The 26,457-nt window shown below is 50.3% G+C and overlaps 3 protein-coding genes across 3 annotated transcripts; all 3 read left to right on the top strand.

Moving 5' to 3' along the window:
• The first annotated feature begins 276 nt into the window (after positions 1-276).
• DHCR24 (24-dehydrocholesterol reductase) lies at positions 277-7,749 on the top strand. Its single transcript, XM_039711594.1, has 9 exons — positions 277-622; positions 1,653-1,808; positions 2,250-2,355; positions 2,563-2,681; positions 2,776-3,039; positions 3,727-3,870; positions 4,822-5,019; positions 5,777-5,955; positions 7,510-7,749. The coding sequence occupies exons 1-9, from the start codon at positions 365-367 to the stop codon at positions 7,661-7,663; spliced, it is 1,578 nt and encodes a 525-aa protein (XP_039567528.1). The 5' UTR covers positions 277-364; the 3' UTR covers positions 7,664-7,749.
• Positions 7,750-15,108: 7,359 nt separating this feature from the next.
• On the top strand, positions 15,109-17,757 carry PARS2 (prolyl-tRNA synthetase 2, mitochondrial). The gene is made up of 2 exons (XM_039711758.1): positions 15,109-15,224; positions 15,736-17,757. Exon 2 carries the CDS (start codon positions 15,753-15,755, stop codon positions 17,163-17,165), a length of 1,413 nt encoding a protein of 470 aa, XP_039567692.1. The 5' UTR covers positions 15,109-15,224; positions 15,736-15,752; the 3' UTR covers positions 17,166-17,757.
• Positions 17,758-18,278: 521 nt separating this feature from the next.
• On the top strand, positions 18,279-26,395 carry TTC4 (tetratricopeptide repeat domain 4). The gene is made up of 10 exons (XM_039711369.1): positions 18,279-18,503; positions 18,574-18,691; positions 19,146-19,307; positions 20,144-20,221; positions 20,968-21,092; positions 21,363-21,449; positions 22,296-22,510; positions 23,648-23,729; positions 24,793-24,875; positions 25,732-26,395. The coding sequence occupies exons 1-10, from the start codon at positions 18,297-18,299 to the stop codon at positions 25,829-25,831; spliced, it is 1,257 nt and encodes a 418-aa protein (XP_039567303.1). The 5' UTR covers positions 18,279-18,296; the 3' UTR covers positions 25,832-26,395.
• The last annotated feature ends 62 nt before the right edge of the window (positions 26,396-26,457 follow it).

Below are 26,457 nucleotides of genomic sequence, written 5' to 3'. Positions count from 1 at the left end.
CCCATTCCCAGGCTTTACCGGGGTCTGACCCTGTCCCGGTCCCCATTCCCGGCCCTGTCTGTCCCGGTCCCGGTCCCCGGCCCTGCCCGGCCCTGTCCCGGTCCCCCTCAGTCCCCAGGCGGTGACACCCCCGCCGCGGGGGGGGCGCCGTGGCCGCTGCGATGAGGGGGAGCGCGGGGCCGGCCGCGCGCAGCCAATCGGCGCCCTCAGCGCCTGGTCCGATCTCCGCGGAGCTCCGCAATTGGCCGCCGCCCTCCCCTCGCCTCACGCCTGGGCCAATGGGGGCGGCGGGGCGTGGCCCGGGCGGCGAGCGCGCGAGCGGCGGGCGCGGCATGGCGGGGTCCCATAAGGGCGCGCGGCCGTGATGGAGCGCGAGCGGGCGGTGGGCGTCATGTCGGCGCTGTGGTCGGTGGGCGCGGGGCTGCTGCTCCTGCTGCTCTGGGTGCGGCACCGCGGGCTGGAGGCCGTGCTGGTGCACCACCGCTGGGTCTTCGTCTGCTTCTTCCTCCTGCCGCTCTCCATCCTCTTCGACATCTACTACCAGCTGCGCGCGTGGGCCGTGTGGCGGCTCCACAGCGCCCCGCGGCAGCACGCCCAGCGCGTCCGGCACATCCAGGAGCAGGTGAGGCGCATCCAGGGGCTGTCCCGCCCGGCACGGCTCGGGGACGGCGTGCCCTTGTCCCGCTCTCTGTCATCATCCCCGCCATTCCTTACCCGGAGCGGGGAAAGCGAAGGGATCACCGCCGGCGGGGCTTTCGGCCTCCCGCAGGAACTCCTGTGGAATTCCCTCCGCGCGGGTGTGCCCGGGTGTGCTGAGAGCCGGGCTCAGGGACACACGTGTGTGCAAGAGGGGAAAGCGTCTGTCGGGATCTGGGGCTCAGAAGCGTGTTCTGCCCGCCCTCACGCCCTGTGCTCGGCACCGCCGGCCCCAGGAGCTGCTTCGTGGGCAGATTAAACTTTTCCTCCGCCCAGAAATGCAGATGTGTGCAGTGGTTCTGGTGTTTGTGGTGATTCTGTCACGTCCGCTTCTGTTTCCTGCCTTGTCTCTGCCGTCACTGAAACACATGGATATTCATGTGCATGGAATTATTCTCAGAGGGGTTGGGGTTGTTGATTGGGTTGTTGTTTTGTTTTTTTTTACCAGCTGTAGTAGCAGCTGAGCTTGGAAGAAAATGCAGTTGTTTGTTCTCTGGGTGTTAACCACTGTGGCTTTGCAGAATTCATATGGCTTGCACATTTTCCTTCCCAACTTTTCGTAGAATCTTAAGAGGCTTTGGGTTGGAAGGGACCTTAGAAATTATCTTATTCCAACCCCACCTGCCATGGGCAAGGGCATCTTCCACTAGACCAGGTTGCTTGAGGTTGATTCCACTAGACCTGGTCATTTGGCGGCACAAACCACTTTTTGTGTGTTTTGGATTAGAACTAAGATTACAACAGTGATAACACCTCCCTTAGGGGAGGGCTTTTTTAACTCTAGTGTTGTCATCTTTCTGAATCATTCCCCCAGAAGAAAAGCCCAGAGCTACAGGATATTAGAAACGTGTCCTCTACATAACTAAACCACTCTGGCCATACTTTACTTAGAAGTCCAGAGATCTGCAGAGAGGCTTCCAAAGCACCCCTGCTGTGACAGCTGCTGGCTCTTGCAGGTCCGGGAATGGAAGAAGGAAGGCAGCAAGAGGTACATGTGCACGGGCCGGCCCGGCTGGCTGACGGTGTCACTCCGTGTTGGCAAGTACAAGAAGACTCACAAGAACATCATGATCAATTTAATGGATGTTCTGGAAGTAGACAGTGAAAGACAGGTAACAAATCCCACCACGAAGCATGCACTGTAATGGATTTTATACTTTCCTTCACGATACTCAGGGCTGAAGGGATTAGATTGCACAAAGAACAAAATTTTGTAGCAGAGCTGTCACATTTCAAGGGTTTGCAATGTGGGCTTGGATCGTTCCATCTGAAAAACCCAGCATATGGAATTGCTTGGCTTTTATGTGCTGAAGTCTAAAAGACCAGATTGATTTATGGGTTTGGGCACTGAGCAACAAGATGTTGAGGCAGAGGAGGAATCACTAAACAGTTCCCACTATTTTTAGTAGCTCTCTTAGGAAAGTGAATCTCTGAGTTCTGATAACAGATGGAGGTATAACCAGTTAGCCATGTTTTGTCATCATTAATGCTGAACTCTTCATTTGCGTTTGTTGAGAACTTGGGGGTGGGTTTGTTTTTTTTTTTCTTTTTAGGTTGTTCGTGTGGAGCCTTTGGTGTCCATGGGCCAGCTGACTGCTTACCTGAATCCCATGGGCTGGACCATTCCTGTGGTACCAGAGCTTGATGATCTCACAGTAGGTAAGGATTGCTGGTGACAAGAGACTCACTGATTTTGCTGCACTTTCATTAGGGTTTTTTAATTTCATTGTTTTAAAGGTTCTAGAGATTTATGTTATACGCACTTTTTTTTTAATAGTCTTAGCTTATAAAGTGGAGGTTTGCTCTTATAAATCACCACATTTTGGACTGTGTTTCATTTGATTTGTTGTCTGCTCTCTTAACAAGGTGGCCTGATCATGGGAACTGGCATTGAGTCTTCATCCCATATCTATGGACTTTTTCAGCACACCTGTGTGGCCTATGAACTTGTTCTTGCTGATGGAAGCCTTGTGAGATGTTCACCAGTAAGACAAAATGTTACTTTGCTATCATTTACAATGTCATTGACAGTTATTGGTGTGGATATATGATTTAGTATGACATACATACTTTTTGCAGACTGAAAACTCAGACCTATTTTATGCAGTGCCTTGGTCTTGTGGTACTCTGGGTTTCCTGGTTGCAGCAGAAATAAAAATGGTTCCTGCCAAGAAATATGTCAAAATACATTACGAGCCAGTAAGAGGACTGCAGAAGATTTGTGAAAAGTTCACTGAAGAGTCTAAGAAAAAGGAGAATAGTTTTGTGGAAGGACTTATGTATTCCTTGGATGAAGCAGTCATCATGACAGGAGTCTTGACTGATGAAGCTGAGCAAAGCAAGGTAACTAAAGGGAAGTTGCTGACAGACAATGAAAAAATACTCCCCAAGTCTAACTGAAGCTAGGATAAAACCATTATAGAATTGGACATAATAACTAGGATTAAAATTTGGATCAGTCCGTCAGAATATTTTAATTCCTACTATGACAGAATCTGTTCTCTGAATCTCTTTTATTGGTGAGAAATTACCCAGTGATTTAATTGTTCCTCTGAGGAGGAAGAGAAGGATCTTTTCTCATAGACTGAGCAATGCTGCTTTGCACTGCAGTTATTCAGAACAACTTTCTTCCTAGCAAGCTTTTAATGCTGGTAATATTAATAAAAACACATCAGGGGCATGCACAGGAGGGTCATGCTAAGTGTTCATGCGACCTTCCACCTGGATGTTTCCTCTGTGCCATGTGAGATTTTGGATTAATGGTGGGTTTGGAGATTGGCATTTTAGGAATTCAGTTCTGTCACATTCATGGGTTCTTAAATAGCTTGTCAGTGGGAAGTCTTACTTAAACCTTAATGGCAAGAAAGGAAAGAAGAAGCCTTGCAAGCGGGGTGAAGGCTCCCTAGGTGCCTTGTGACAGTCTTATCCAGAGGGTATGACACAGATTCCTCCCAGGAAAGGAATTTGGGGACATACTCTGTTGTCTAGCAAGGTGTAATTGTTACCCTGTGAATTCGTGTTTTCTTGCAGATAAACAGAATTGGCAACTACTACAAGCCATGGTTCTTTAAGCATGTGGAGAAGTATTTGAAAGCTGACAGGACTGGAGTGGAATACATTCCTTCTAGACATTACTACCACAGACATACTCGCAGTATCTTCTGGGAGCTCCAAGTAAGACCAGTTCTAAAATTCAAATATGTCTGCAGGGGGGTACTCTGCCCTTTCCCAGTGCAGGTACAATGTACCTTCTTCCCCTTGGCAGCAACTTCTGTCTTTAATGGCAGAAAAAAATGGCAAAGTTTATGGCAAATTTACAAGTCCTGCATTTGGGTGCAGCAAATCCAAGGACACTTCTTGACATATAAGGTGTTGTATCAGAAACTCCTAATTTTTTGATTTAGTGCTTTTCCGAATTTAGACCTTAAGTATATATGTTACTTACATAACTAAGTATTAAATTTCAGCAGTAAATTTTTGTGTCTACTGAGTGATTTCCAAATTCAGATGGTGTTAAAAACATGAATGTGAAATTCTGGCTAAAAAACTGCCCCACCTAAACTAATTAGATAATCAGGTCATTACTCAGAATTTTATAAATGTGTTTATTGTCATGTGTACTTACGCAAAACTTGATTTGACATTCTGAAATATTCCTGTTACTACATTTTGAATCTCTGGAGTGAGGTACCAGCTCCTTTCAGCTCCTGCAGAAGGTAAACAGCAGTTGGCTGTGCGGGTGGTAATTAAAATTTTACAGCTTTAAAATGCTGTTGAGAAATTTGGTTATTCTTGCAAAACTTCTGTAAAGTTAGCTGCTTTTGCACTCCTCCCTTGGCTGTTGCAAGATAATAGCCTGTTGCTCTCTTTATTTTCTGACATTATTTGGGGCTGGGTATGTTGTGATTCATACAGCTGAAAACCAGAGGAGGCTTGGGGCAAAGCTCTGTAGCCAAGTGCAGTCCAGGCCCCCTAATTTGCTAATTTGTGTTTCAATACTTCAGCAAAGTATCACCAATTAAATTTATTGAAAATCTGGCTTAATGTTGCCCTGAAGGCTCTGAAGTGTTCTTTTGGTCCGCTCACACATTCTTCAGTCAGACTCTTTTTCTTTCCTCTTGGAAGGATATCATTCCTTTTGGCAATAACCCCGTGTTCCGTTACCTGTTTGGCTGGATGGTGCCCCCAAAAATCTCTCTGCTGAAGCTCACCCAAGGAGAAGCCATCAGGAAGCTGTATGAGCAACACCACGTTGTGCAGGACATGCTGGTGCCAATGAAGAGCCTTGAAAAATCAATCCAGACCTTCCACGTTGACCTTAATGTAAGAACTCATCTCCTTAGAAGCCAGCAAATCTTGGGTTCTTTGTGATAAGGACTGTGACTGTTGATGTTGGACATAATATCCTGCTTGTGCAAAAGGTCATTATTGTGTCCTGGGGAGTGCTGTGCTTTGTGAGTCCATGATGCAAGGCTGCAGCAGAAATAAACACAGCTTTCTGAAAAAGAGAAGCATTAAATAAAAGATTCAAGCTTTGGTAGAAACCGACACTTCTAAAAGATTTTATCACTTACTGAAATTTGAACTGATCTTCACCTAAAATGATTGGTGGTCTCACCAAGCACCAACTGTGGAGCTTCATTTCCCTTTCTTGCTTTTATTTCTGAATTTATTTTCGTTAGTGTAGAATTTCAATTTTGATAATTTCAGTTTTGGACTGACCTGGAAAAGAAAACACTTCCTTCTCTCTTTGCTTAGAATGTTTATTCAGTTGTTGCTTTGAGATCGGGGGTGGTTTATTAATGGGTGTTTTTGGGTTTTTTTTCCCTTTTAAATTCATATGTTTAAGGGGAGGAGATACTATTCTAAGAGGACATTTTCAATCTATTTGTGTTATGGTCATTAGAAAGTGCAGCTAAAAACAACACCAGGACAGCTGAGAAGGAAGAGCTGAAAGCAAAGTTTCAGTCCAAGATTGGGAGAAAGTTCTCTCAACTCTTTATTTTGCCACATGTGTTAAAGAGCTTAAAGGATGATTGCGTTAAAAAATAAGTGATAAAGTGTTTTTCTGCCCCTGCAGGTGTACCCTATTTGGTTATGTCCTTTCATATTGCCCAACAATCCTGGTATGGTCCATCCCAAAGGAAATGAAGCTGAGCTCTACGTGGATATAGGAGCTTATGGAGAGCCCAAAAGCAAACAGTTTGAAGCCAGAGCTTCAATGAGGCAAATGGAAAAGTTTGTAAGAAGTGTGCACGGGTAAGGACCCCACTCCTCAGAACAGTGATAATGTCATATAATTCACACTCTGTGGTTTAATCACAGTTATTTATCCCACAGAACTTTAATATTTAATACTGCATTAATTTAATAACCACAGTAATTGAAAACTAATTTAAATTGCTAATTTTGGTGAGCTTTAAGTATGATTTCACTTTATGATTTGATTGTGAAACCAACCAAACAAAAAGACACACTGGCTGAAGTCACTGCGGTGTAGTTGGGAGCTGGGTGACTTCAGATCACCTTTCAGCTCCAGGCTGCTCTGGGAGTAGAGTCTGCTGCTACAAAATACACCCTTGGAATACATCATTGAGGAATCCCAGAAGTTTGGACAGCTTCCCTGCCTGCCCTTGGGACTGTTCTCCCTGCAGTCCTTGCAGCATCGTGGAGCCGCTCTGCCCCGTCCTTGCGCCGGGATGTCCTTGCCCAGGGGGCCAGCCTTGGCTGTCCCTGCAGTCAGTCCCTGGGTGCTGGTGGCATTCTTTCCTCCCTCAAAACTTGTGCTCCAGAGCTTCCTTTTCCCTGCCTGGGTTCTGATTACACAGGACCACAGTGGGCGTGAGGCATGTGTCCACCATCTGCCACGGACTCGAGCCAGCCTGATTTGCTGGAGCGGTGTCAGTGGAGAAGCAGCCACAGGCTGGTTTCTCAGGAACAAAAAGCAACTACATGGTATTTTTACACCATCAGTCTAATTTATCCCCATTTCTGTTTTGACCTACTTCTCAGTCTAACAGTGATCATGTCCCATGTGGCTGAGCAATAATGGCAAGGCTGCTTCGAGATGATTTGGGGACTGCAAATGACTTTGAGCTGCAAGAAGTGATTTGCCAGAGAACAAAGCAACCCAAAGTTAATTTTAAGCATTTTTTTTTCCATTAACTTGAAATTAAGATTTTAATTTAAAGCTCTTTACTGACAAAGTTTGGTCTGTTTTCTACCTGTCACTGGGAAATGAACAATGGATAAATGCTTAATCTTCCAGTTTCATAATCACACAAAACAATTGTGTGATTGTTAGGTTGTGTTTTGCTGCTGTGCTCTGATGGTAGCTGCAGCTCAGAGAGCACACTCTGGGAGTGAGGAAGAGTCCACAGCTGAAGAAGGATTTAATTTGTAAATGGACCTTTGTTACACCATGCTTTGCTCACACTATGAATTTATCTTCTTGGCCTGGTCTCATTTTGCCTTCCTAGTGATATTCTTCATGTCCAGAGAAATGAAAAAGTCAAAGGATGTATTGTTACATCTGTCTTGAATGGACATTGTAATGCAGGCAAATATGATATTCTATGATTGTACCTACATGGATCCTAAGGAAGAAAATTACTAAATCCACAAAATATAGTTGGCTGAGTGTCCCAGCATAATCCACATGAGCTATTGTATTTGTTTGTTTTTTAAAAAGCATTGTTGATGGTTTTGTTTAAAGTATTTGCTCTTCATAGCTTGCACTGAATTTTTTTTTAATATTCTGTATCAAATCTTGTGGCTCAGTTAAGACTGAATCTCTCTTTCCATTCTCTCCAGTTTCCAGATGCTGTATGCAGATTGTTACATGACCCGTGAGGAGTTCTGGGATATGTTTGATGGCTCGTTGTACCACAAGCTGAGGGAGGAGATGAATTGCAAGGATGCCTTTCCAGAAGTGTATGACAAAATCTGCAAAGCTGCAAGGCACTGAGCCTGGCTGAGCTCACCAAGCAATCAGGGAAAGAGGAATTTACCTATAGCTAGTCAGTATATCCTTTTAAAAAAAAAGCTTTATTGCTCTCCAAATAAGCTCATTCTTATTGATGTTTAAAGGTATGAATTCCTGCTTTACACATTTATGTTTAGTATTTCTTCGTATGTTTTAAAAGCAGTTTTCCAAACTCAGAGTGATTGTTTTTAAGAAATCTGAAGTGCTAGCCTTTGTATCTAATGTAGTGACATAGGTGAGTTCACCGATTTCCAAGCAGAAGAAAAATAATGGGAATGGATGAAGACACTGGAGTTACACCAGTTATATTTAACATGACTTCTGAAAACAGGAGGGAGGGCTCAGAAATAGGTGCCAAAGCTGAACACATTGTCTAATTAATCATGTTGTTAAAAACATTTGCCTCCAGTCAGTGTCCTGGAGCAGCTCTGCAGTGGCTCATCCCCACTCCATCCTCCTGCAGCTGTGTGATGGTGGTGCTGGGCTGCTCACCTTGTCCTGCAGGGCAGCTGAGCTCCCCAGGCCTGGCTTCTGCTGGAAAACTGAGCACTGAGGTGTGAAGAAGATGCTTTTTACTTGTGCCTATCAGATTTGTACTGATTTTGATTATGAAGTGTGAATGGATGTAGGTTTTTAGGTGTTTTGTAGTTGGCCAACAGTGCATTGGTTTTTTTTTTTGCCCCAAAGTATCAATGTTCTGGCTTTGTAGACCACTGAAAACAAATTGCTGCTATTTCATATAGCCAAATTTTAATTTCTTTGTGGGTCAGTTTGTTTGGGTTTCTTTTGGGTTTGTGTTTTTTGGGATTGTTTGGTCGTGGCTTAATTTTAGTGCCTTATAAGTACTCAGTTGGAGGAAGATACAGCTTATCTCAGATTGTTCTGTCCTGGCCTGTGGGAGAAGGAAGTCAAGGCTGCATTTATGGGAGGTTTGTTAGAGCAAGTGGCTGTGGATAAGAGCTCTTGATGTGAATCTTGATACACACAGGCTTTGGTTCTGACTTGAGTGACATTTTTGCTTTTCATTTTAGCTGGGTTAGGTTGATAGGCTTTGTAAAAGGACTGTTTCAGTCACCTGGAGAGGGAATAACAGCAAGTACTGTTAGTTCCCTCTTCTGCTGCTCACAGGTGAAAATGGCACAGTCATGGACTTGATGCAGTTGAGTGTAGAAGTGTGGAGATATTTTGGCCCTGTAGCCAGAATCAGGGTTCCAAACCAAGCCTGTGTCTTGTCCAAGCAGTACTGAAAATTGTAACTTGAAACCTTACTAAGCCTGAGGGAAAAGAGTCATTTTCTTGAGGCTTATGTAGGAGGTAACACGGAGAACTTCTCAACCAGTTACCAATGGGAGGTGTAATTTTATTATGTGTGCTAAACCAATGATTTTATTTATTGATAGATGGATGTTTAAGGTCCAGATGAAACCAATGATAAAGCAGTAGCAGGAATAAGCTTGGGCTGTAACTCAGTGATGCAAGTAAGGTACCCCCTCAAGTCCTGCACAGGGGCAGCATTCCATGGGGAGACACGGCCAGTGCAGTGTCCTCAGTGCTGCCCGGGCCCTGGAGCTGTGTCAGTGATCCAGGAGTGCCTGCCACACCTCCTGGCTGCACCAGGGGTACACAGGAAGGCAAGTGTTGATTCTCAGGGTGTGACCTGCCTTCCTGCCCCCACGAGGGATTGTCCCTGGGGTGAAGCTACAATCAGCCCAGTGCTTGCATAGTCTGCACAGAGCAAGAATGGTTTGGTTAGCTTTGAAAGGGCAGTGTTAAAACAGCTAGAGGATATGCAAATACTTCTACTTAGGCTGTGTTTCACTTATGTACTGATGATCTTTAGGTATGCACTGTGTTTGTTTTTTCACTCCTTAATTTATTGGCAAACTCTATCAGTCACACACATGCACACACACACGCACACACACCATTGCTGTTGCTCTTGGTTTTTGTTTGTATGGGCTGTTGAAAATAAAGCTCTGGCCGGCGTACTGTTCCAAGGGGTGTCTTTTAATGAGTGCTTGCTTGCTTTTCAACAGCTGTTTATCATTTCTCTCGTGCTTCTTGTGTCATTCCACATGGCCTGTGTTTACTGAGAAAAGTCTGGGTAAGACACCTAGGGCATTGTGAGGGAGGTGGTGGGAGGTGATGTTTGTAGGAATGTCTTTGAAGTCTGTGAACCTTCACTTATCTTTTCCCCAAGACACACCTGCAATAAAGAAATACCTCATAGCTGAGCCTTTAACCCTTCACTTATGCCCCACTAGCTCCACACAGCTTCATGATGCCAATTGTCCTGATTTTTACACACACCACTTCCTTCTTTCTCCATGACATCTTATCTAGGACACACCTGCAATAAAGAAATACCTCATAGCTGAGCCTTTAACCCTTCACTTATGCCCCACTAGCTCCACACAGCTTCATGATGCCAATTGTCCTGATTTTTCACACACACCACTTCCTTCTTTCCCCATGACATTTTATCTACAGAGGACAAACTCCCATTTTACATTTAGGTGCTACCTATTGACAGTGGGTAATTACTTCATTCTCATTTCATGCTAATAACTCTAATCCCTGCCTTGAATGAGCAGCCAGAAGTGAGACTGAAGAGTCAGTGCACTCTTCAGCCTGGGGCGTTTCACACCCACCTCTTCTGTCTCCTTGATAAATCTCTCCAAGCAGCTCTGGAGGCTCATTGGGAGGTGCTCCTGCCCCTCCCTGATCACAGCTCGTACACCTTCTCCCAGGGTGCACAATGCTCTTTTCCCAGGGAGAAAGCCAGGCTGCCAAGTGCCTCAGCCCTGCTGAAGCTGCAGTTCAGGTGCCAAAGCCCTCCCGTGCTGGCCTTGCATTGCACAACCCTCCTACAGCAGCATTTCTGTACCCTCCCTCCCTCCCTCACATCACTGCTCAGGCATTTCCCTTCAGAGACCTCCTCCTCGGGAACAATAGCCAGGATTTCCTTAAATCGCTGCAGTTTTACCTGTGTTCCATTATCTCCCCCCACCAAATGATAATTGCAGATTAATTAGCGTACTTAATCAGCCACAACTAACGTGTAATTACACGTAGATTTAATTATTCCTGTCTGCTCTAAACACTTGTACAAGACCTGATAAACTTAACTCTAGGAGAACCAACGTGCTCCCAGTACATTTTTATGGCCAGCTTTTGTTGCTACTGACATTTTCTGCTCATCTCACTTTCTCCACTGCCTCCAGGTTTTCATTCCCTGCTCATCTCTGCTATGGTAGCACTTTTCCAGACCCACTTCTCTGTGGAGTTGTGGTGGACCTGGGCCAGCTCAGGTGTGGTAACAGCACCCAGAACAGGTATGTGCAACTCCTCTAGGCAGTAGCAGGGTTTGAAAGGATGTGTTTAACCCTGAGTGAGCTGCGTGTGCCATCACACCTTCCTTGGGAGGATGTGCAGGATCTGGCATCCTCTTCTCATGTATGTAATTTCTGTAAAGTCCCAGCTGAGAATAGTTAATTACTGCTCAATTGCAGTGTCATTGCCCCCCTCCTTTAACTCTTTCAGCCAGGCAGAGAGAGGACAGGGAATCCTCTCTGTCATGCTCCTGTCAGCCCTGTCTATCCCAGGGAAGGCATGGTACAATTCCAGCAGTTTGTGTCTCTTGTCCTTTGCTCCTGGGCCTCCCCAGCTCCCATCCTGTGAATGGCAGGCTCCTGGCTGCTCCTGAGGTTCCCCCAGTTTGAGAAAGCCCCTGAGGAGCAGGCTGACTGTGCCAGCAGCAAGTAGTACAACAACAGTGGCACATCTCAACCAAAGGGAGCCCACACTGCAGGGAGGGAGGAGGACACAGTACCCAGGGAGAGCCCCACCACTCCTCCAGGAGCAGCTCTGGCCACAGCAGGCCATAAAGAGTTGATTATCCCTGCAGGCTTGAGCTCACTCTCCAGTCCCCTCCTGCCAGCTGCAGTGAAGGGCAGCAGTGTCACAACCTCCCCACTCAAGTGTAATCTGAAAGTTCCCCACCAATTACCAAGATGTCTTGACCTCTTTCAAGCTGCCTGTTCCTCACTCAGCTGGATAAAGGAGAGCAGCCATGTGGATTCCTGCTGATCATCCCTAGCCAAGGTGGACTATTTCAGACTAAAGCTTTCCCTGTCTGCTTTGAGCCCTTTAGGCTTTGTTCTGGTTCTCCATGGGGAAGCTGCCAAGATGAATACAGCTCCAGGAATGGCTACTGAGGGAAGGGCTCCTACCTGCACTGGCTCTGCAATGTGCTGCTGATGCTGCTAGAGGGAAAAAATGGCTTTTAAACAGCAGAGTATGACTTTTTTTGAGGATACAAGGAGCTCCTGGCACCTAAAAGGACTCAAACCCAGCTGCCCTCATCCGTGAAGTGTATCCGCTTGCTTGCAGGTGAAACAGAGCAAAACTAATGGGAAGGGTTGTCCAAGCATCCCCTGAAAAGGGCAAAGGCCTGAGGATGCAGGCAGAGGCAGCGTGGGCACTGCTGAGCTGCTGCCAGGCTCACCTGCCTGTGGGCAGCCTGTGCTCCCTGCTGGCTGCTCAGCACATCCTGTGCTCCCAGCTGGAGCTGCATGTCCTGCACCATTCTGTGCAGGTCCCTGTGCAAGGAGCTGCTTCAGGCAGGCACAGAGGTCTGGGAGGTGAGAAGAGCTACCCCAGTAAGTCCAGCTGCCCCCACACATCCAGCTCTCACCTGGCTGCCCGTGTCCCCAGGGCTGCCTGCAGCCACGTGCTGACAGCTCTGGTCCCCAAGGACCATGGGGACGGTGGCAGCCCTTGCCATGGCAACCATCACCGTGGCACCCAGCATCTCCATTCCCCAGGGAATGTCCCCTCCCCTGTGCAGGCAGGGCTGGAAGACAGCAGGGAAAAAATATAGTGTTGTCTGCTCAGGAGGAGCTGTCTGAAAGCACCCGAGGGTTACCCAGAGGGAGCACCTGCACCTTGGGCAGCTGCCAGCGTGCAGGGGCTGTGCAGTAATTTTATATTTCCCAAAGGGAATATAAAATTAAAATTCCAAAGAGAGGACCTGCAACCACCACTCCACTGGGCGTAAAAACATTGTCCAGCAGTTACAGTGACATCACTGGAGGGGATCAAAGCAGTGAGCCAAGGGTGTGAGCCAGCACTGGGGGGTCACAGACCCTACAAGCTGTGTAGGAGCCTGTCCATGGATGGATGGATGGGATGTGCCACCAGTCTGTGCCCACCCCGAGCCCAAACTGCAAATCCTCTGCAGGATGGAGAGAGGTTTGACACTGAATGACTCAGCCTCTCACCTGCCCTGACTCCTCCTCCCTAGCCCTGCCCTGGTGCTGCCTGGGGATGCTGCTGGAAAGGGAAGAACCATTTTCCACCAGCCCAGTGGCTACTCCCACACTGACCCCTTGGTCTCTTTGGTGCTGCGCCAGGCACTGATTCAAGACAGCTGCTGTTGCCTGCTTGGTCTCTCATTTATCTTCTCCCCATCCTCAGCATTTTCCCTCCCGGAAATCCCTCGGGAGGCCCCAGACAGGAGCTGAGCCCCTCCTGTGCCCCTCTCAGGCCAAGCTTTTGGCCCCAGTGCCATAAATCAGCCCCAGCAAAGCAGCAGGGGAGCAGTTTGGTGAAAGGCTGCAGGGACAGCAGTACCTTTATTAGGTTCCCCCAGCACAGCTGGAAAAAATAAGGAGCCCAGACAGGCTTTGAGGCACATAACCCCTGAGCTGAGCCCCTCAGTCCTGTCTGCTGATTTAATGAGAGATCAGTTTTCCCCACAGACCACGTCTCCTGTGCAGCCTTAAACCCTCCTGGTTAAAACACTGCCCTGGAGAATCAATCCAAGATGGTTTTGTCCCTTTGATCAGCACAGCAGGCAATAAGTCACCGATGGAAATGTGTTTCACTTCTCTGGCTCCAGCAATAGAAAGGGAGACAACCCCTCTATCATGAATGCCTGGTGAAAATCTCAGTTCCTGGGGCGATGGACAAAGGAGTTTGCAGAGTGGCTCTGGAGATCCCCATGGACACACAGCAGCACCTGGGTGAGCAAATTCCCTTCCCACAGGGATCCATCCTGATCTCCAGCCTCACAGACAGTCAGCATTTGCCGTGCCTGTCTAATTGTGGTGACAAGCACAGAGGGAGAGTGACTGCCTGACAAAACCAGGGCAGGCTGGTCTGGGAGCTGCCAGGAAACCTGGGCCAGATCCCAGCTCCAGCACAAGCTGCCGAGGGCCTGCCACAGGTCCCTCTGGGCACACAGGATGTTGAGTCACCTGGCAGAACTGGCTCAACTGTTTAATGACTTTAATGCTTCTAGATAACCTGGAGCATCAAAGATGTGCTCTTTAATTCCTTGCCTTTGTCCATTTCCAGCCCTCTGTGAAGATTTCTTCAAATCCCATTTTTAAAATAAGGATTTGTTCTTATTTCCCTATACTCAAAGAGGATTATTTAACTCTTCCTGGAAGTGCTGTCTCCTCCTCCAGTGGAGTACTTTGCTGTGTTCTCCAGAGAGTTTAACTCTCTCTGAGCTGAGGAGGAGGCTGAAAGTGCAGTGTGGAGGTGGTCACTGGGTGTCAGGCGATGTCTGTCTGCCAGACTGGGTTGCAGAAAGCTGGAATGAGCTAAGAAGGTGGCTTTTGATGTCTCAGCCCTCCCTCGGGCACCCTCCAGGTGCTTCTGTCCCTGAACACTCAGGACTGAGCCTGCAAGGGGAAGCAGGCGGGCCCATGGCTTTCAAGGACCCTTTTTGTCCTGGCCTGGCTCTATTTACTATTTTTTACTGTTACACGAGGGTGGGCACTGTGCAAGAACTGTTCCTGGCGGACAAAACTGCTGGGCCAAGCCGTGGAATTTGACCTGGATGATGCAATTCCCAACCTGCAGCTCCTGAGGGACAAACAGAAAACATTTGGCACCGAGTGCAGGTCATTGCCCTGGGCAGTGTGGCTCCACCGAGACCTTGTGGTGCCTGCTGCAGACACAGCTTTGGGCACAGGTGAGGCTGGAGAAACAGCAAGGCGGAGATGGAGAAGGGGGTTAGGAAAGATGAGGAATTCCCAGCCGGCGCCTGCGGAGCTGAGGGCTGTCTGCCATACCCACGCTCTGGACGTGCCCCAGCGTGCAAAGCCATGACCAGCGGGGGAGGATGGAGCTGCCAAAGTGCTGTTTGAGCTGATGAGCGCCAGTGCTGCCAGGGGCAGGACGGACAAGCGGCCACTGTCCCTCAGAGCCCGTGGGACGGCAGCACGTTCCACAGCGGCAGCCTCTCCCAAGAACCAGCACCTTCTCGGTTTTCTAAGCCTTGGGAAGGCGTCCCAATTAGGAAGGGACACCCAAATCCTGACGAGCCATGTCCCCGTCCCGGTGCCACCCGCTGTCCCCTCACAGCGCCGCGGCCGCTCCTCCCGCCCGGCAGGGGGCGCCCGCCGCGCCCGGCGGAACCATAGAGAGCGGCGCGCGCCGCCCACCTCGCGCGTGTGTCCGCCCGCGTGACAGGGAGGGGCTCCCCATTGGCCGCGCCGGCGGCGGGGCCGGGCGCGCGCCCCCCGCGGCTGTAAGTGCGCGCGCGGGTGCGCGTGTGTGAGTGTGCGCGCGCTCAGGTGTGCGCGTGCACGTGTGTGTGAGTACAGGTGTGCGTGTGCACGTGTGTGCGTGTGCACGTGTGTGAGTGTGCGCGCGTGAGTGTGTACGTGTGTGAGTGTGCACGTGCGTGAGTGCTCAGGTGTGTGTGCGCGCGTGCGCCCGTGCGTGAGTGTGTGTGTGCTCAGGTGTGCGTGTGCCGCTGTGCCCGCGCCGCGTTCCCGTGTCCGTGCCCGGTACCCGTGTGTCCCGGAGGGCGCGCAGTGGGGTGTGAGCGCTGTGCAGCGCTCGGTGTGACTGGGTACCTGTATGTGCACACCTGGGTGTGTGTGCCGGTGTGCCCGTGCAGCATTCCCGTGCAGGGCTACCTGTGCGTCCCGGGAGCGCTCAGCCGTGCGCCCCAGGGTGTGCGTGGGTCCGTGTGAGCTCTGCTGCCCCTGTGCCTGCAGCCCCTGACCCCTGCTCTGTCGGCTCTCCCTCCGCAGGCCCTCTCGGTGCCGCCATGGAGGCCCTGCTGAGGAGCTGCCGTGTCCCGGCGCTGGGCGCCCATCACCGCGGGCTCAGGGCCCGGCACAGCGGCACCCCGGGCACGGCCAGGCGCCTGCTGCTCTCGCAGCTCTTCCAGCCGCTGGCCCTGCCCGTGGGCGGCACGGCGGGCTCCGAGGGCCGGCCCGGGGAGCCCACCTGCCGCAGCCAGCGGCTGATGCTGCAGGCGGGGCTCATCCATCCCACCAGCCCCGGCTGCTACTGCTACCTGCCGCCCACCGTCCGCGCCATGGAGAAGCTGATCAAGGTGATGGACGAGGAGATGCAGGCGGTGGGCGGGCAGAAGGTGAACCTGCCCAGCCTGTGCTCGGCGGAGCTGTGGCGCGCCAGCGGCCGCTGGGACCAGATGGGGCCGGAGCTCTTCCGGCTGGAGGATCGGCACAAGCACGGCTACTGCCTGGGCCCCACGCACGAGGAGGTGGTGACGGCGCTGGTGGCCTCGCAGAGCGGCCTGTCCTACAGGCAGCTCCCGCTGCGCCTCTACCAGGTCACCAGGAAGTTCCGGGACGAGCCCAAGCCCCGCTTCGGCTTGCTGCGCAGCCGGGAGTTCTACATGAAGGACATGTACACCTTCGACAGCTCCGAGGAGGCGGCTCGGCGCACCTACGAGCAGGTGTGTGCTGCCTACTGCCGCCTCTTCGCCCGCCTGGGCCTGCCCTGCGTCCAGGTGCAGGCGGCCACGGGCAGCATCGGCGGCACCACGTCCCACGAGTTCCAGCTGCCGGCGGACATCGGCGAGGACAGGCTGCTGCTGTGCCCTCGGGGACATTTCGCCGCCAACGTGGAGACGCTGGGCGGGGAGCGAGCCTCGTGCCCCGCGTGCGGGGAGAAGCTCACCGAGACCAAAGGCATCGAGGTGGGGCACACGTTTTACCTGGGCACCAAGTACTCGTCCGTCGCCAACGCCGTCTTCTCCTCCGCCGAGAACAAGCCCCAGCTGGCGGAAATGGGCTGCTACGGCCTGGGCGTCTCCCGCATCCTGGCGGCCTCCATCGAGGTGCTCTCCACCGAGGACAGCATCCGCTGGCCCAGCCTCATCGCGCCCTACCAGCTGTGCTTCATCCCCCCCAAGAGGGGCAGCAGGGAGGAGGAGGAGGGAGCGGCGCTGCTGGAGCGGGTGTACGAGGAGGTGGCCGAGGCGCTGCCCCGCCTCGCCGGCGACTCGGTGCTGGACGACCGCGGCCAGCTGACCATCGGCAAAAGGCTGAAGGATGCCAAGAGGCTGGGCTATCCCTACGTGGTGGTGGCGGGGAAGAGGGTCTGCGAGGACCCCCCGGTCTTTGAGGTTTGGAATCAGAACGCCGGCGAGGTTTTGTTCCTCACCAAAGAAGGGGTCATAGAGCTGCTGAGCAAAGTGCAGGTCCCTTAAAGCTGAATCCGTCATCTCTGCTGCAGTGAGTTCGTCTGAGCAGAGGCAAATCCTGCTCATGTCAGAGCCAGCCACGGTGTCCTGCGGGTGTGCCAGGCGCTGAGGTTGAGCTGGAATCAGCACACATTCCACCACGGGGCTGGGGACGTTCCTCCCTCTGGGTACAGATCCCTGGAAGCTGCTTTTTCCAGCACTTGTAGCCTCGTGTGGCTGTGGGGGCACTGGCAGGGCCATCCCTTCCCTGCCTGGCAGGGACAGACTGGCCATGGCCTCTCTCAGGAGCACAGGACAGCCAAAACTGCCCAGGGGGGCAGGAGTGCTCCCCTCGCTGCCACGTTCTCAGCATGAAGGATTCTGAGAGACAAAGGAAGGTGACTTTCCTCTGTTTGCATCTCTTTGGGAGCACTCAGGTCCCATGAAGGTGGAGGCTTGCCATGGGCTCTGTGAGGAGCTGCCTGGTGCCATCCCAGCAGCACTGACGGGACAGGGAGCTGCTTGGAGGGGCCACCTCACCCTGTGCCACAGCTGCTCGGTCTGAGATCTAGAGATCATGAGCAACACTGTAATAAAATCACAGAATCCTTTAGGAAAAGGCCTTTAAGATCATTGAGCCCAGCCACTAACCTGAGCCACCACTAACTCGTGTCCCCAGGTGCCATATCCACTGCCCCTTAAATCCCTCCAGGGATGGTGACTCCATCCCTGAGCTGTTCCAACGCCTTCTGATGGAGAACTTTGTCCTAATATCCCCGCTGGGCAGGGGGGGCGGTGGATCGAGCGCAGTGGGGCTGGGGCTGATGCCGGTGGGATTCGGGGGCCGCTCGGAAGGAGCGGGACGGGGATTGAGGCGGGGGACGGTGGGATACCGGGACGGTGGGATACCGGGACAGTGGGATACCGGGGCGGGTCGGATGCCGGGGCCGGTGCGATGCCAGGGCGGGTGGGATGTCGGGGCTGGTCGAAAGGAGCGGGGCCGGGATTGAAGCGGGGGAGGGTGGGATGCCCGTGCCCGTGCCGGTGGGATGCTGATGCCGGTGCGATGCCGGTGCCGGTGCGATGCCGGTGCCGGTGCGATGCTGATGCCGGTGCCGGTGCCGGTGCGATGCTGATGCCGGTGCCGGTGCCGGTGCGATGCCGGTGCCGGTGCGATGCCGGCGCGGTCGGAAGCAGCGGGGCCGGGCCTGGCGGGGCGGGGGCGGTCGCGGGCGGGGCCGGCGGTGCGGGCGGAGCAGCGTGCGGAGCAGCGGGAGCATGGCGGAGCCCGAGCGGGACGGCGTGCCCGGAGCCCCGGCGCCGCCGCGGTACCGGGGAGCGCTGCACCCCGACACGTGGGAGCAGGTGAGGCGGCGGGGCCGGGAGCGGGGCCGGGCTCAGGGCGCTGTGTGCGTGTCCGTCTGTCCGTCCGCAGGAGCTGGAGGCCATCCCCATGTTCATGAAGCAATGCCCGGCCGAGATCGACGCGGCGCGGCAGCCCGAGCTCGCCTGCCTGCAGTCGATGCTGTTCGACGAGGAGCGGAGCCCCGCAGGTCCGCACTGCCTTCCCCGGCATGTCACTGCCTTGCCTGGCATGTCACTGCCTTGCCTTGCCTTGCTCTGCCGTGCCCTGCCTTGCCCGGCGTGTCCCTACCTTGCCCGGCGTGTCCCTGCCCTGCTTTGCCTGGCCTTGCCCAGCCCTGCCCAGCCGAGTGTGTCCCTGCCCTGCCTTGCCTTACGGCGTGTCCCTGCCTTGCCCGGCGTGTCCCTGCCCTGCTTTGCCTGGCCTGGCCCTGCCCTGCCCAGCCCAGCGTTTCCCTGCCCTGCCTTGCCCTGCCCTGCCCTGCCTTGCCTTGCCTTACCCAGCCCTGCCCAGCCCAGCGTGTCCCTGCCCTGCCTTGCCTTGCCTTGTCCAGCCCTGCCTTGCCTTGCCCTGCCCTTGTCGTGCCCAGCCGTGCCCAGCCCAGCATGTCCCTGGCCCAGGCTGACCCCGCTGCATGCCCGCAGAGCTGGCCAGGCTGTACAAGAACGAAGGGAACGAGTACTTCAAGGAGAAGGACTACGGGAGAGCGGTGGCCGCGTACTCGGAGGGGCTGCGGCGGCGCAGCGGGGACGCCGAGCTGGACGCGGTGCTGCTCGCCAACAGGGCAGCTGCACATTTCCACCTGGGTAAGGAGCACTGCCACATCTCCACGCGGCTCCACGCTCCAGAGCTGCTTTTCCTCCCCTTTTGGGGTTTCCTTTTTGTTTATTTTGGTTGTGTGGTAGGTTATCCATGAGAATATCCGTGAGCTCCTTGAATGCTGAAGAGCTGGCTGGCTCCAGCGCATGGCTGCGTGCAGGGTTTGTTCTCTGCTCCTTCTAGCTGCTACCTGCTGCTCGAGCCTTGGCTCCAGGACAGGCAAAAGCAGTGGGGTTTAGGATCAGAGACTGGTTTGGGGTAGAAAGGACCTTTATAGGCCATCTGGTCCAACCCCTGTGCAAGGAGCAGTGACATCTTCAACTAAACAAGTTTGTTCAGAGCCCTGCCCAGCCTGGACTTCAATGTTTGCAGGGATGGAGCTCCTACCACTGCTCTGGACAACTTTTGCGAGTGTCTCACCACTCTCATTCTCAAACATTTCTTCCTTATATCTAGTGTAAGTCTACCCTCATTTAGTTTAAAACCATTACTTGATGATCTTGGAGGTGTTTACCAACCTTAATAATTCTGTGGCTCTCTTCCTACCAACAGGGAAGGTGTTCTGGGCCTTTTAATGCTGCTGTGTGTTGCAGCAGGGAGGTGATCTGCTCACACCACCTTATTTACCTCTCACCTGTATGACTGATCCCTGTCCTTTCACTTCTTATTCTTAATTTGCTCTTTTTTTACCTTCCTCTCACCTCGCTGTGATTGTAGGAACAGTGAATTACAGGGTCTCTGCATAAACCTTTTTGCCACCTTGGTGTCTGGTTGGATTTTAAATAGAAGTGAAGGGTTCTGAGCACTTTTACTTGCTTTACAGGGAACTACCGCTCTGCTCTGAATGATGCCACCCAAGCCAAAAAGCTGAAGCCCACCCATCTCAAAGCCATCATTAGAGGTGAGAGTTAAAGCTGGTGTTGCTGCATGGAGCAGGACTCCTCTCCAAACCCTTGACTGATGTTATCTTTACTGATTGGGCTGTTATTTTTACCAGCCCTGAAACAGGCTGTTGTTACTTGTTGCCTTGTTTCCTTGCGTGTTTCTGGTGTGTAATAATTGTCTTAATTACTGTCTTAATTTAAGCTTAAATTACTGTGAGTGGGCATCATACTTTGTTTCTGGACAGAATTTATTTCAGAAAGGGAAAGCAGTTACTGGAAGAGATCTCTTCACTTGTTATTGCTGTTTCTCCCCAAAACAGAGCTTTGCCTTTTGCTTTGCATTTTCATTCAAAATATCCTTTTGTTCTTCATTTGCTTTATCTATCAGAGGCACTGGACCCATTTCTGTGGAGTACAGGATAACTTTTGGGTTTGGTACTTTTTTCCCCACTCCATAGAAACCCCCTGTAATTTTCCTAACAAGCCAAATACTGAAATGTTAGTTATAGTGGTAAAATGTAGTTCATAAAGACACTTTTAGCATAATTCTGCTGATTTCTGTGTCTAAGTGATATGAGAACTGATGAAATACTTTACAGTTTCTTCTCAACTGACCTGCTGGAAGTTTCTGGTTGAACATGACCACACAAGACAGAAATATTTAGTACAAAACCAGACCTAATGCTGTCTTTATAATCACCATTTTTATAGTAGTTGTACACTGACTCAGAACACTGGAAACTTAAAATATTAATCCTTCCAGGAGCTCTCTGTCACATGGAGCTAAAGAATTTCGTGGAAGCAGTAGCATGGTGTGAGGAAGGCTTGCAAATAGACTCAAAAGATAAAAAGCTCATGGAAATGAGAGCTAAAGCTGACAAATTAAAGGTAAGGATGAAGGCAGCCTGGCATCTGCAGTGCTTGTCCCTTGGGGATCCTTGGAAGGAGGAGGGAGGCTGCTCCCTTGGGGTTTCTGTAGTGTGGTGTCCCCAGGCAGGACTGAGTGGTGCTTCCATAGGATGTGGAGGGGAAGGAGCTGGAGGGGACCTTCCTGGGGACCCAAACTGATTTCTGCAGCGGGAGAAAACGTCAGGGAAGAGCAGTGATGGGCACTGACCCTCTCTGTGTGACCCCAGTGCATCCTTCTCTTGCCTGTAGCGAATCCAGGAGCGGGATGCCAGGAAAGCAAAGGTGATGGAGCGCAAGGAGCAGGGTCAGAAGGAAATTTTGCTTGCAGCAATAAAGGTGAGTTGCTGAGAGGGGCTGGTTTTGTGTGGTTTGTGGCTTTTTTAGGGCTCTCTCATTTTTCTCTAAAAGTTGGATCTCATACATTGGCTTTTGAGGGCTAGAGCAAAAACAATTTGAGTTAAAACCATCATTCTCCAGGTCTGCGTGGCTCTAGCCCCACCTCCCAGCTTTCTGTATTTCAGGTGACAGCTAATGCAAAATACAGACCCAGTGTTAGGAGATGGGCTGAGCTTTGTGAGTGCTGTGACTGCAGAGCTGTAGCATCACATCAGCCCAGTGAACCTGGCTTTCTTTGCTGCCCACAGGCATTACCTCTGGAAGAATAGAAAATAACCATTGAATAGGGTAGAAGAGGGAATCAGTCCTGCATCCTCTCCTTCCTCAGTGAATGTTTAAACTGCATTAAAATATTCTGGGCTTTTGCATACAGTCAGATCTCTTCTGCTGTTTTCGTTTTTCCAAGGAAAAGAGTGAGCTTTCTTCAGTTCTCTGGAAGAGGAGATGTTCTCAGGAGCTGGTGTGTGTATTTGCACCCTGTAGTGATGCCTGGCAGGCCCCAGAGAAAAGGATTTTAGATGCATCCCTTTCCACATGCTTTCTCAGGCTCTTCTCTCCACATGTGGGTTCCTCTGGATTCCTCATTTGTTTGTGGATGTCCGGCTGAGGTTCTGGATTCTACTGGGAAGTCCTGTCACCTGAGTCTGATACTGAGGGAGAGCTTTGGAGCTGACTCATTAACAAGGACAGCATAATTGGACCTTTTACTGACTGCTAATTTTTTGTTCTTATTCTCCCCGCCATAACTGTTTGAGTTTTAGTTGGGTTTTGGTCTTTCCCCTCCAGGAAAGAAATATCAAGCTGGTTGTTGAGCCTTCAGATGAAGAAGAGGAAGTGTCAGATGGCCTGGCTGAGATATCCTTGGATGGGTTCCACTCTGGCAGTGCCACGGGGGCCAAGGTGCACTTGGATGCTGATGGCAGCCTGAGCTGGCCTGTCCTCTTCCTGTACCCTGAGCACGAGCAGACAGACTTCACTGTGGCTTTCCATGAGAGCTCCAGGTGAGTGCACTGCCAGCAGCATTCTTGCACTGAGGTGTCTGAGGAGATGAGAACAGCAGCAGGTGAAACACTGCCATGCTGGAGCAGTCCCAGATTTCTGATCACACAGCTGGCCCTGCTTTTGAGCAGGAGGCTGCACTGGATGGCCTCCTGAGGTCCTCTCCAACCTGAATTATTCTGTGATTTACCTAAATTTGTGCTGCAGACAAACACATTTAGCCAGGGTGACTGAAGGGGCTTTGCAGTGCAATTACTCAGGCCAGTAATTAATTAGTGGCTGGGGATACCTGTGACCACAAGTCTAAAATCCACGTGTGGATTTTAGAGATTCATTAAGGTGCTGTGTCAAAGCCCTCCAAATAGATCTCAGAAAACAAAAGTTTAAAATTATGAGAAGCTTCCAAAGGGGACCTCTCATAACCAGCAGAGACCCCAAAGTTCTCCTCAGGGCCTTCAGCAGATCTGAAGTGCTGCAGACCTTTCAGACTGGGAGTGACTGGCAAGCTCAGAATTCCACTCTCCTTGATGTCAACTTCAATTTCTCATCTTGTAGTGTTAAACAGACTTGGAATTGTAGCTTTTTGTTTGCTGGAAGACATATTCCTCAGATTTATTAATAAGTTTAGGACTTAAAATTACAGTGCAAGCAGGTTGGTGAAGTTGTAGTGCTTTTATGGTAGTGTTCACTGTGCTTTTTTGTGACTGAAGGAAGTGGAAATGGACTTTTAGGACAAACTGGCCTCCCAACACTCCTCAAGTATCAAAATAAAGAAGGCTTTGACACACAGACATATTCTCATCACTCTGATCTGGTGAAGCATGGGACTGTGTTGAAGGAAAATCCATTTTAGACAAAATGCAGGGTGTTTATTTTGACATCTTTTTCAGTGTGAAAATGTGAAGTTAAAAATAATTTGTTGTTGCACTGCTCAAATTTGAAGCCAATAACCTGAGTTACAGGGCCTTGGATTCATTGGGAAGTGAATTTGAAGGGAAGGAACTATTGGTGATCTAAACTTACTTTCAAATCTGTTGTTTAATTTGCTAATGTATTTTTGCCATCATTCAAATGCAGGAATACAAGTTCCTGAAGCTGAGCACTTTGTCCAAGCTGACCAAGTGTATTTTGGCTTTTAGGTTTATTGATCATTTAATGGTGATGTTTGCTGAATTACCTCCTTGGGATTTAGAAAAAAAGTACCTTCCCAACAATCTTGAGGTAAGAATTTTGACTTTCTTTCAATTTCAGGGTTGTTGTTTTGTGTTTTTTTATTTCTGGAGTGAGAAAGTGCACAGCTCTGAGGGTATGGAAGTGTTGGCATCTGTTTACGTTGCAAAGATGTGAAACAAGAGAGCTGCCCTCACTTATAAATTCAAACATTGTCCACATGTGCTGACAGAATTCACTGGTGAAAATGGAAGTTGTCTTCCACTTACACTGTATTTGACAGAAGGTATTTATAGATATTGCTTAGATTCCATCTTTGTAACAATAATTAAGATTTGAATCATCAAGCTGATAGGTGGCCTGGTTTTCTTAATTGCATTGTGGAGTTGCTCAATACAAATAAGAAAGTATTATTTTTTTTTTTAATTATTTTCAGAACTAAGTGGAGTTACTTGAGCACATAATCAGATCTAGATAATGTATCTCTATTAACACTTCAGCAAAGGAGGGTTGTGAGTTGGTGCAGCAGGTTTTGCGAATTTTTCTGAAGTTGTACACAGAAGGATGGGAATGTTTATTTTTCATTTTCCACTTCAGTGTCATCTGTGCCAGGCAGCAGCACAACCCTGTGTACAGTGAGCAGACAGGTCCAGAAGGACAGTGGCTGTGTACTTTTCCAGGTTAAATCCTGTGTGTATTTACAGCCTAAGGCACCATTGCTGGATTTTAATCTCTTAAATCAACTCTGTTTTGTTCAAATACCTCTAAACCCACTCAGTTTACCTCATGACATTGCTGTATTTCACCTGTTGAAATGCAGCCCTTAGATTTGGATTGATTGCCTGTAAAGCATGGGAACAGCCTGTGTATTTTACCTTCCTGCTGCCACTGCCAGGAGAGCCTAAGCTGCTTTGTACAGGGAAAACTTGGAATTCACACAAACCAATTTCTGCCTTGCTGAATTTTGCATCCAACAGTTGGGTCAAGCTACAGAGGTTTGATAAACCCCCAGCTGATAATGGTGTGCTGTTACTGGGCTTTCAGCAGCTTAGTGCTTTCCTTCATGTACCTTAGGCATTCAATAACCCCCATCTCCCCCACTTTTTTTTTCCAGCTCTATTTTGAAGATGAAGAAAGAGAAGAAATGTATGAGGTGAACCCAGAACACACATTGCTACAAGTGCTGCAGCACGAAAGGTGAGGCTGTACCTGTCCATGTCCAGGGGAAAAAAGGCAAAAAGTATGAGCCTCAAGTCCAGTTTGTTCTTAAATAGTCCTAACTTTTCTCTGACTGAATAGTCCTGCCCCTTGAATGTATGAAGCTGCATGGATTTTGTGCCTGGCTTTAGCAACTTATGTTTTCCCCCAAAAAAATGAACTGGATGGAGATGGGAAAGGGAGCTAGGCACAGCTGAGCAGCACAGAAGAGCTATTCCAGATCCCATCTACACAATACTACTTTAAAAAAGGAAAAAAAAAAGAAGAAAAACAGGCAGCAGCCTATAAAGAGCATGTTGAAGGTTAACAATGCTCTCGCTGTTCCTGCTGCTGCGTGAGCAGCCCCCGGCGCAGCACGCTGCACTCTTCTGCTCTGAAACTGCCTTTCAAGAGTTGTGCTGTTATTGAGAGAGAGGAATTTGCTGTTTGGGAAGCCAGAAGGTTCCTGTGTGCTGTTGAGTTGTAGCTGGCTGGAGCTGCTGCACAGCATGGGGGGCTCGCTCTGGGAGAGGGATCTCTGTCACCCCATAAAACTCAGCAGTGTCCATAGGCCCTCAGATTTCAGGCTGTAAGGGCAGTTGCAAAAGAACCCTCCTTCCAGAGGGAGAATAGCAGCTGCCTTAATTAAAAGAAGCTGTTGGGAGAGGAGTTGATTCATAAAACACTCCTCCTCAGATGTGCTTAGCCCTGGCTCCAAGAGGCTCCGCTAATCAGCACAAAATCTCGTCACCAGCCTTTGGGAGGTCAGTCTTCATGGAGCTGGGCAGGAGTCACTTGCTTTGCAGGACACTGGGCCAGCTACAAGGAAGCCAAGGACTCCTTTTAATCTTTGCAGGTATTTTGTAAAAGCCGGGACCCCGACAGTTTTGGTGTTTGCCAAGCGTTCTCCTTTCTCTAAGAAATACTTCTCTGGCAAGAAAGTGCATCGACTGTAATGAGCAAGAAAGAAACAAGGATTGCTGTGCAAGAGGCTGCTGTTTGTTAGCCCAGCTCCAGGCTGCAGACTTCTGCTTGAACAAAAATACCTTGCACTCTTCAGGGGAGGAAAACAATCTTGGCACGCAGGGAAACTTCCAGGGGAGCAGCACAGGAGAAGGAAGGGCTAACATGAGGGGATTATTTGTTTAAAAGGGAACCCAGCTGGCTTGCAGAAGGTCTCCTCTATGATAGGCTGCATGTGGTTTTGAAATAAACCTGAAGCAGTGCCAAACACTGGCTGTGGCTGCAGTATCAGCAGCTGGGAGTCTACTTCCTTACCTGAGAAAATCACAGATCTGCTCGGAGGTGGGCTGTGGCTGCTGGGGCTCAGCAGCAGTGGCCTGGGGAGATGGGTGGGTGCAGTCAGGTTCCTGCCTGGGACAGCAGCTGCTGTTTTGTCCCTGCTTGGCTGTGCTGCTGGCCAGGCTTACAGCAGAGCTCTTTGTTTGGAGCTGACCCTTTTGGTACCTTACTGAACGTCCTACAGATGTTTGTGCCTGGAATAAACGTGGCTATTTTAAGTAGACTGACTTCTGCCTAATGAATGAGACAACATTTTGTGAAATACCAGAGAATGTCAGAC

This window comes from Passer montanus, unplaced genomic scaffold, assembly GCF_014805655.1.
Source record: "Passer montanus isolate IOZ18808 unplaced genomic scaffold, ASM1480565v1 scaffold25, whole genome shotgun sequence".
NCBI classification, from domain to species: domain Eukaryota; kingdom Metazoa; phylum Chordata; class Aves; order Passeriformes; family Passeridae; genus Passer; species Passer montanus.
The sequence above is the reverse complement of the archived record's forward strand: the minus strand, read 5'-3'. Positions and strand labels throughout refer to the sequence as shown.

Excerpts from the sequence above, each read along its gene's own strand:
- TTC4 (XM_039711369.1), top strand. The coding sequence starts at position 18,297 with ATGCCGGTGCCGGTGCGATGCCGGCGCGGTCGGAAGCAGCGGGGCCGG. Across the intron at positions 21,093-21,362 it reads CTAAAGCTGACAAATTAAAG|CGAATCCAGGAGCGGGATGC; the intron begins GTAAGGATGAAG and ends TCTTGCCTGTAG. Across the intron at positions 24,876-25,731 it reads CAAGTGCTGCAGCACGAAAG|GTATTTTGTAAAAGCCGGGA; the intron begins GTGAGGCTGTAC and ends TAATCTTTGCAG.
- DHCR24 (XM_039711594.1), top strand. The coding sequence starts at position 365 with ATGGAGCGCGAGCGGGCGGTGGGCGTCATGTCGGCGCTGTGGTCGGTG. Across the intron at positions 3,040-3,726 it reads ATGAAGCTGAGCAAAGCAAG|ATAAACAGAATTGGCAACTA; the intron begins GTAACTAAAGGG and ends GTTTTCTTGCAG. Across the intron at positions 5,020-5,776 it reads CCTTCCACGTTGACCTTAAT|GTGTACCCTATTTGGTTATG; the intron begins GTAAGAACTCAT and ends CTGCCCCTGCAG.
- PARS2 (XM_039711758.1), top strand. The coding sequence starts at position 15,753 with ATGGAGGCCCTGCTGAGGAGCTGCCGTGTCCCGGCGCTGGGCGCCCAT.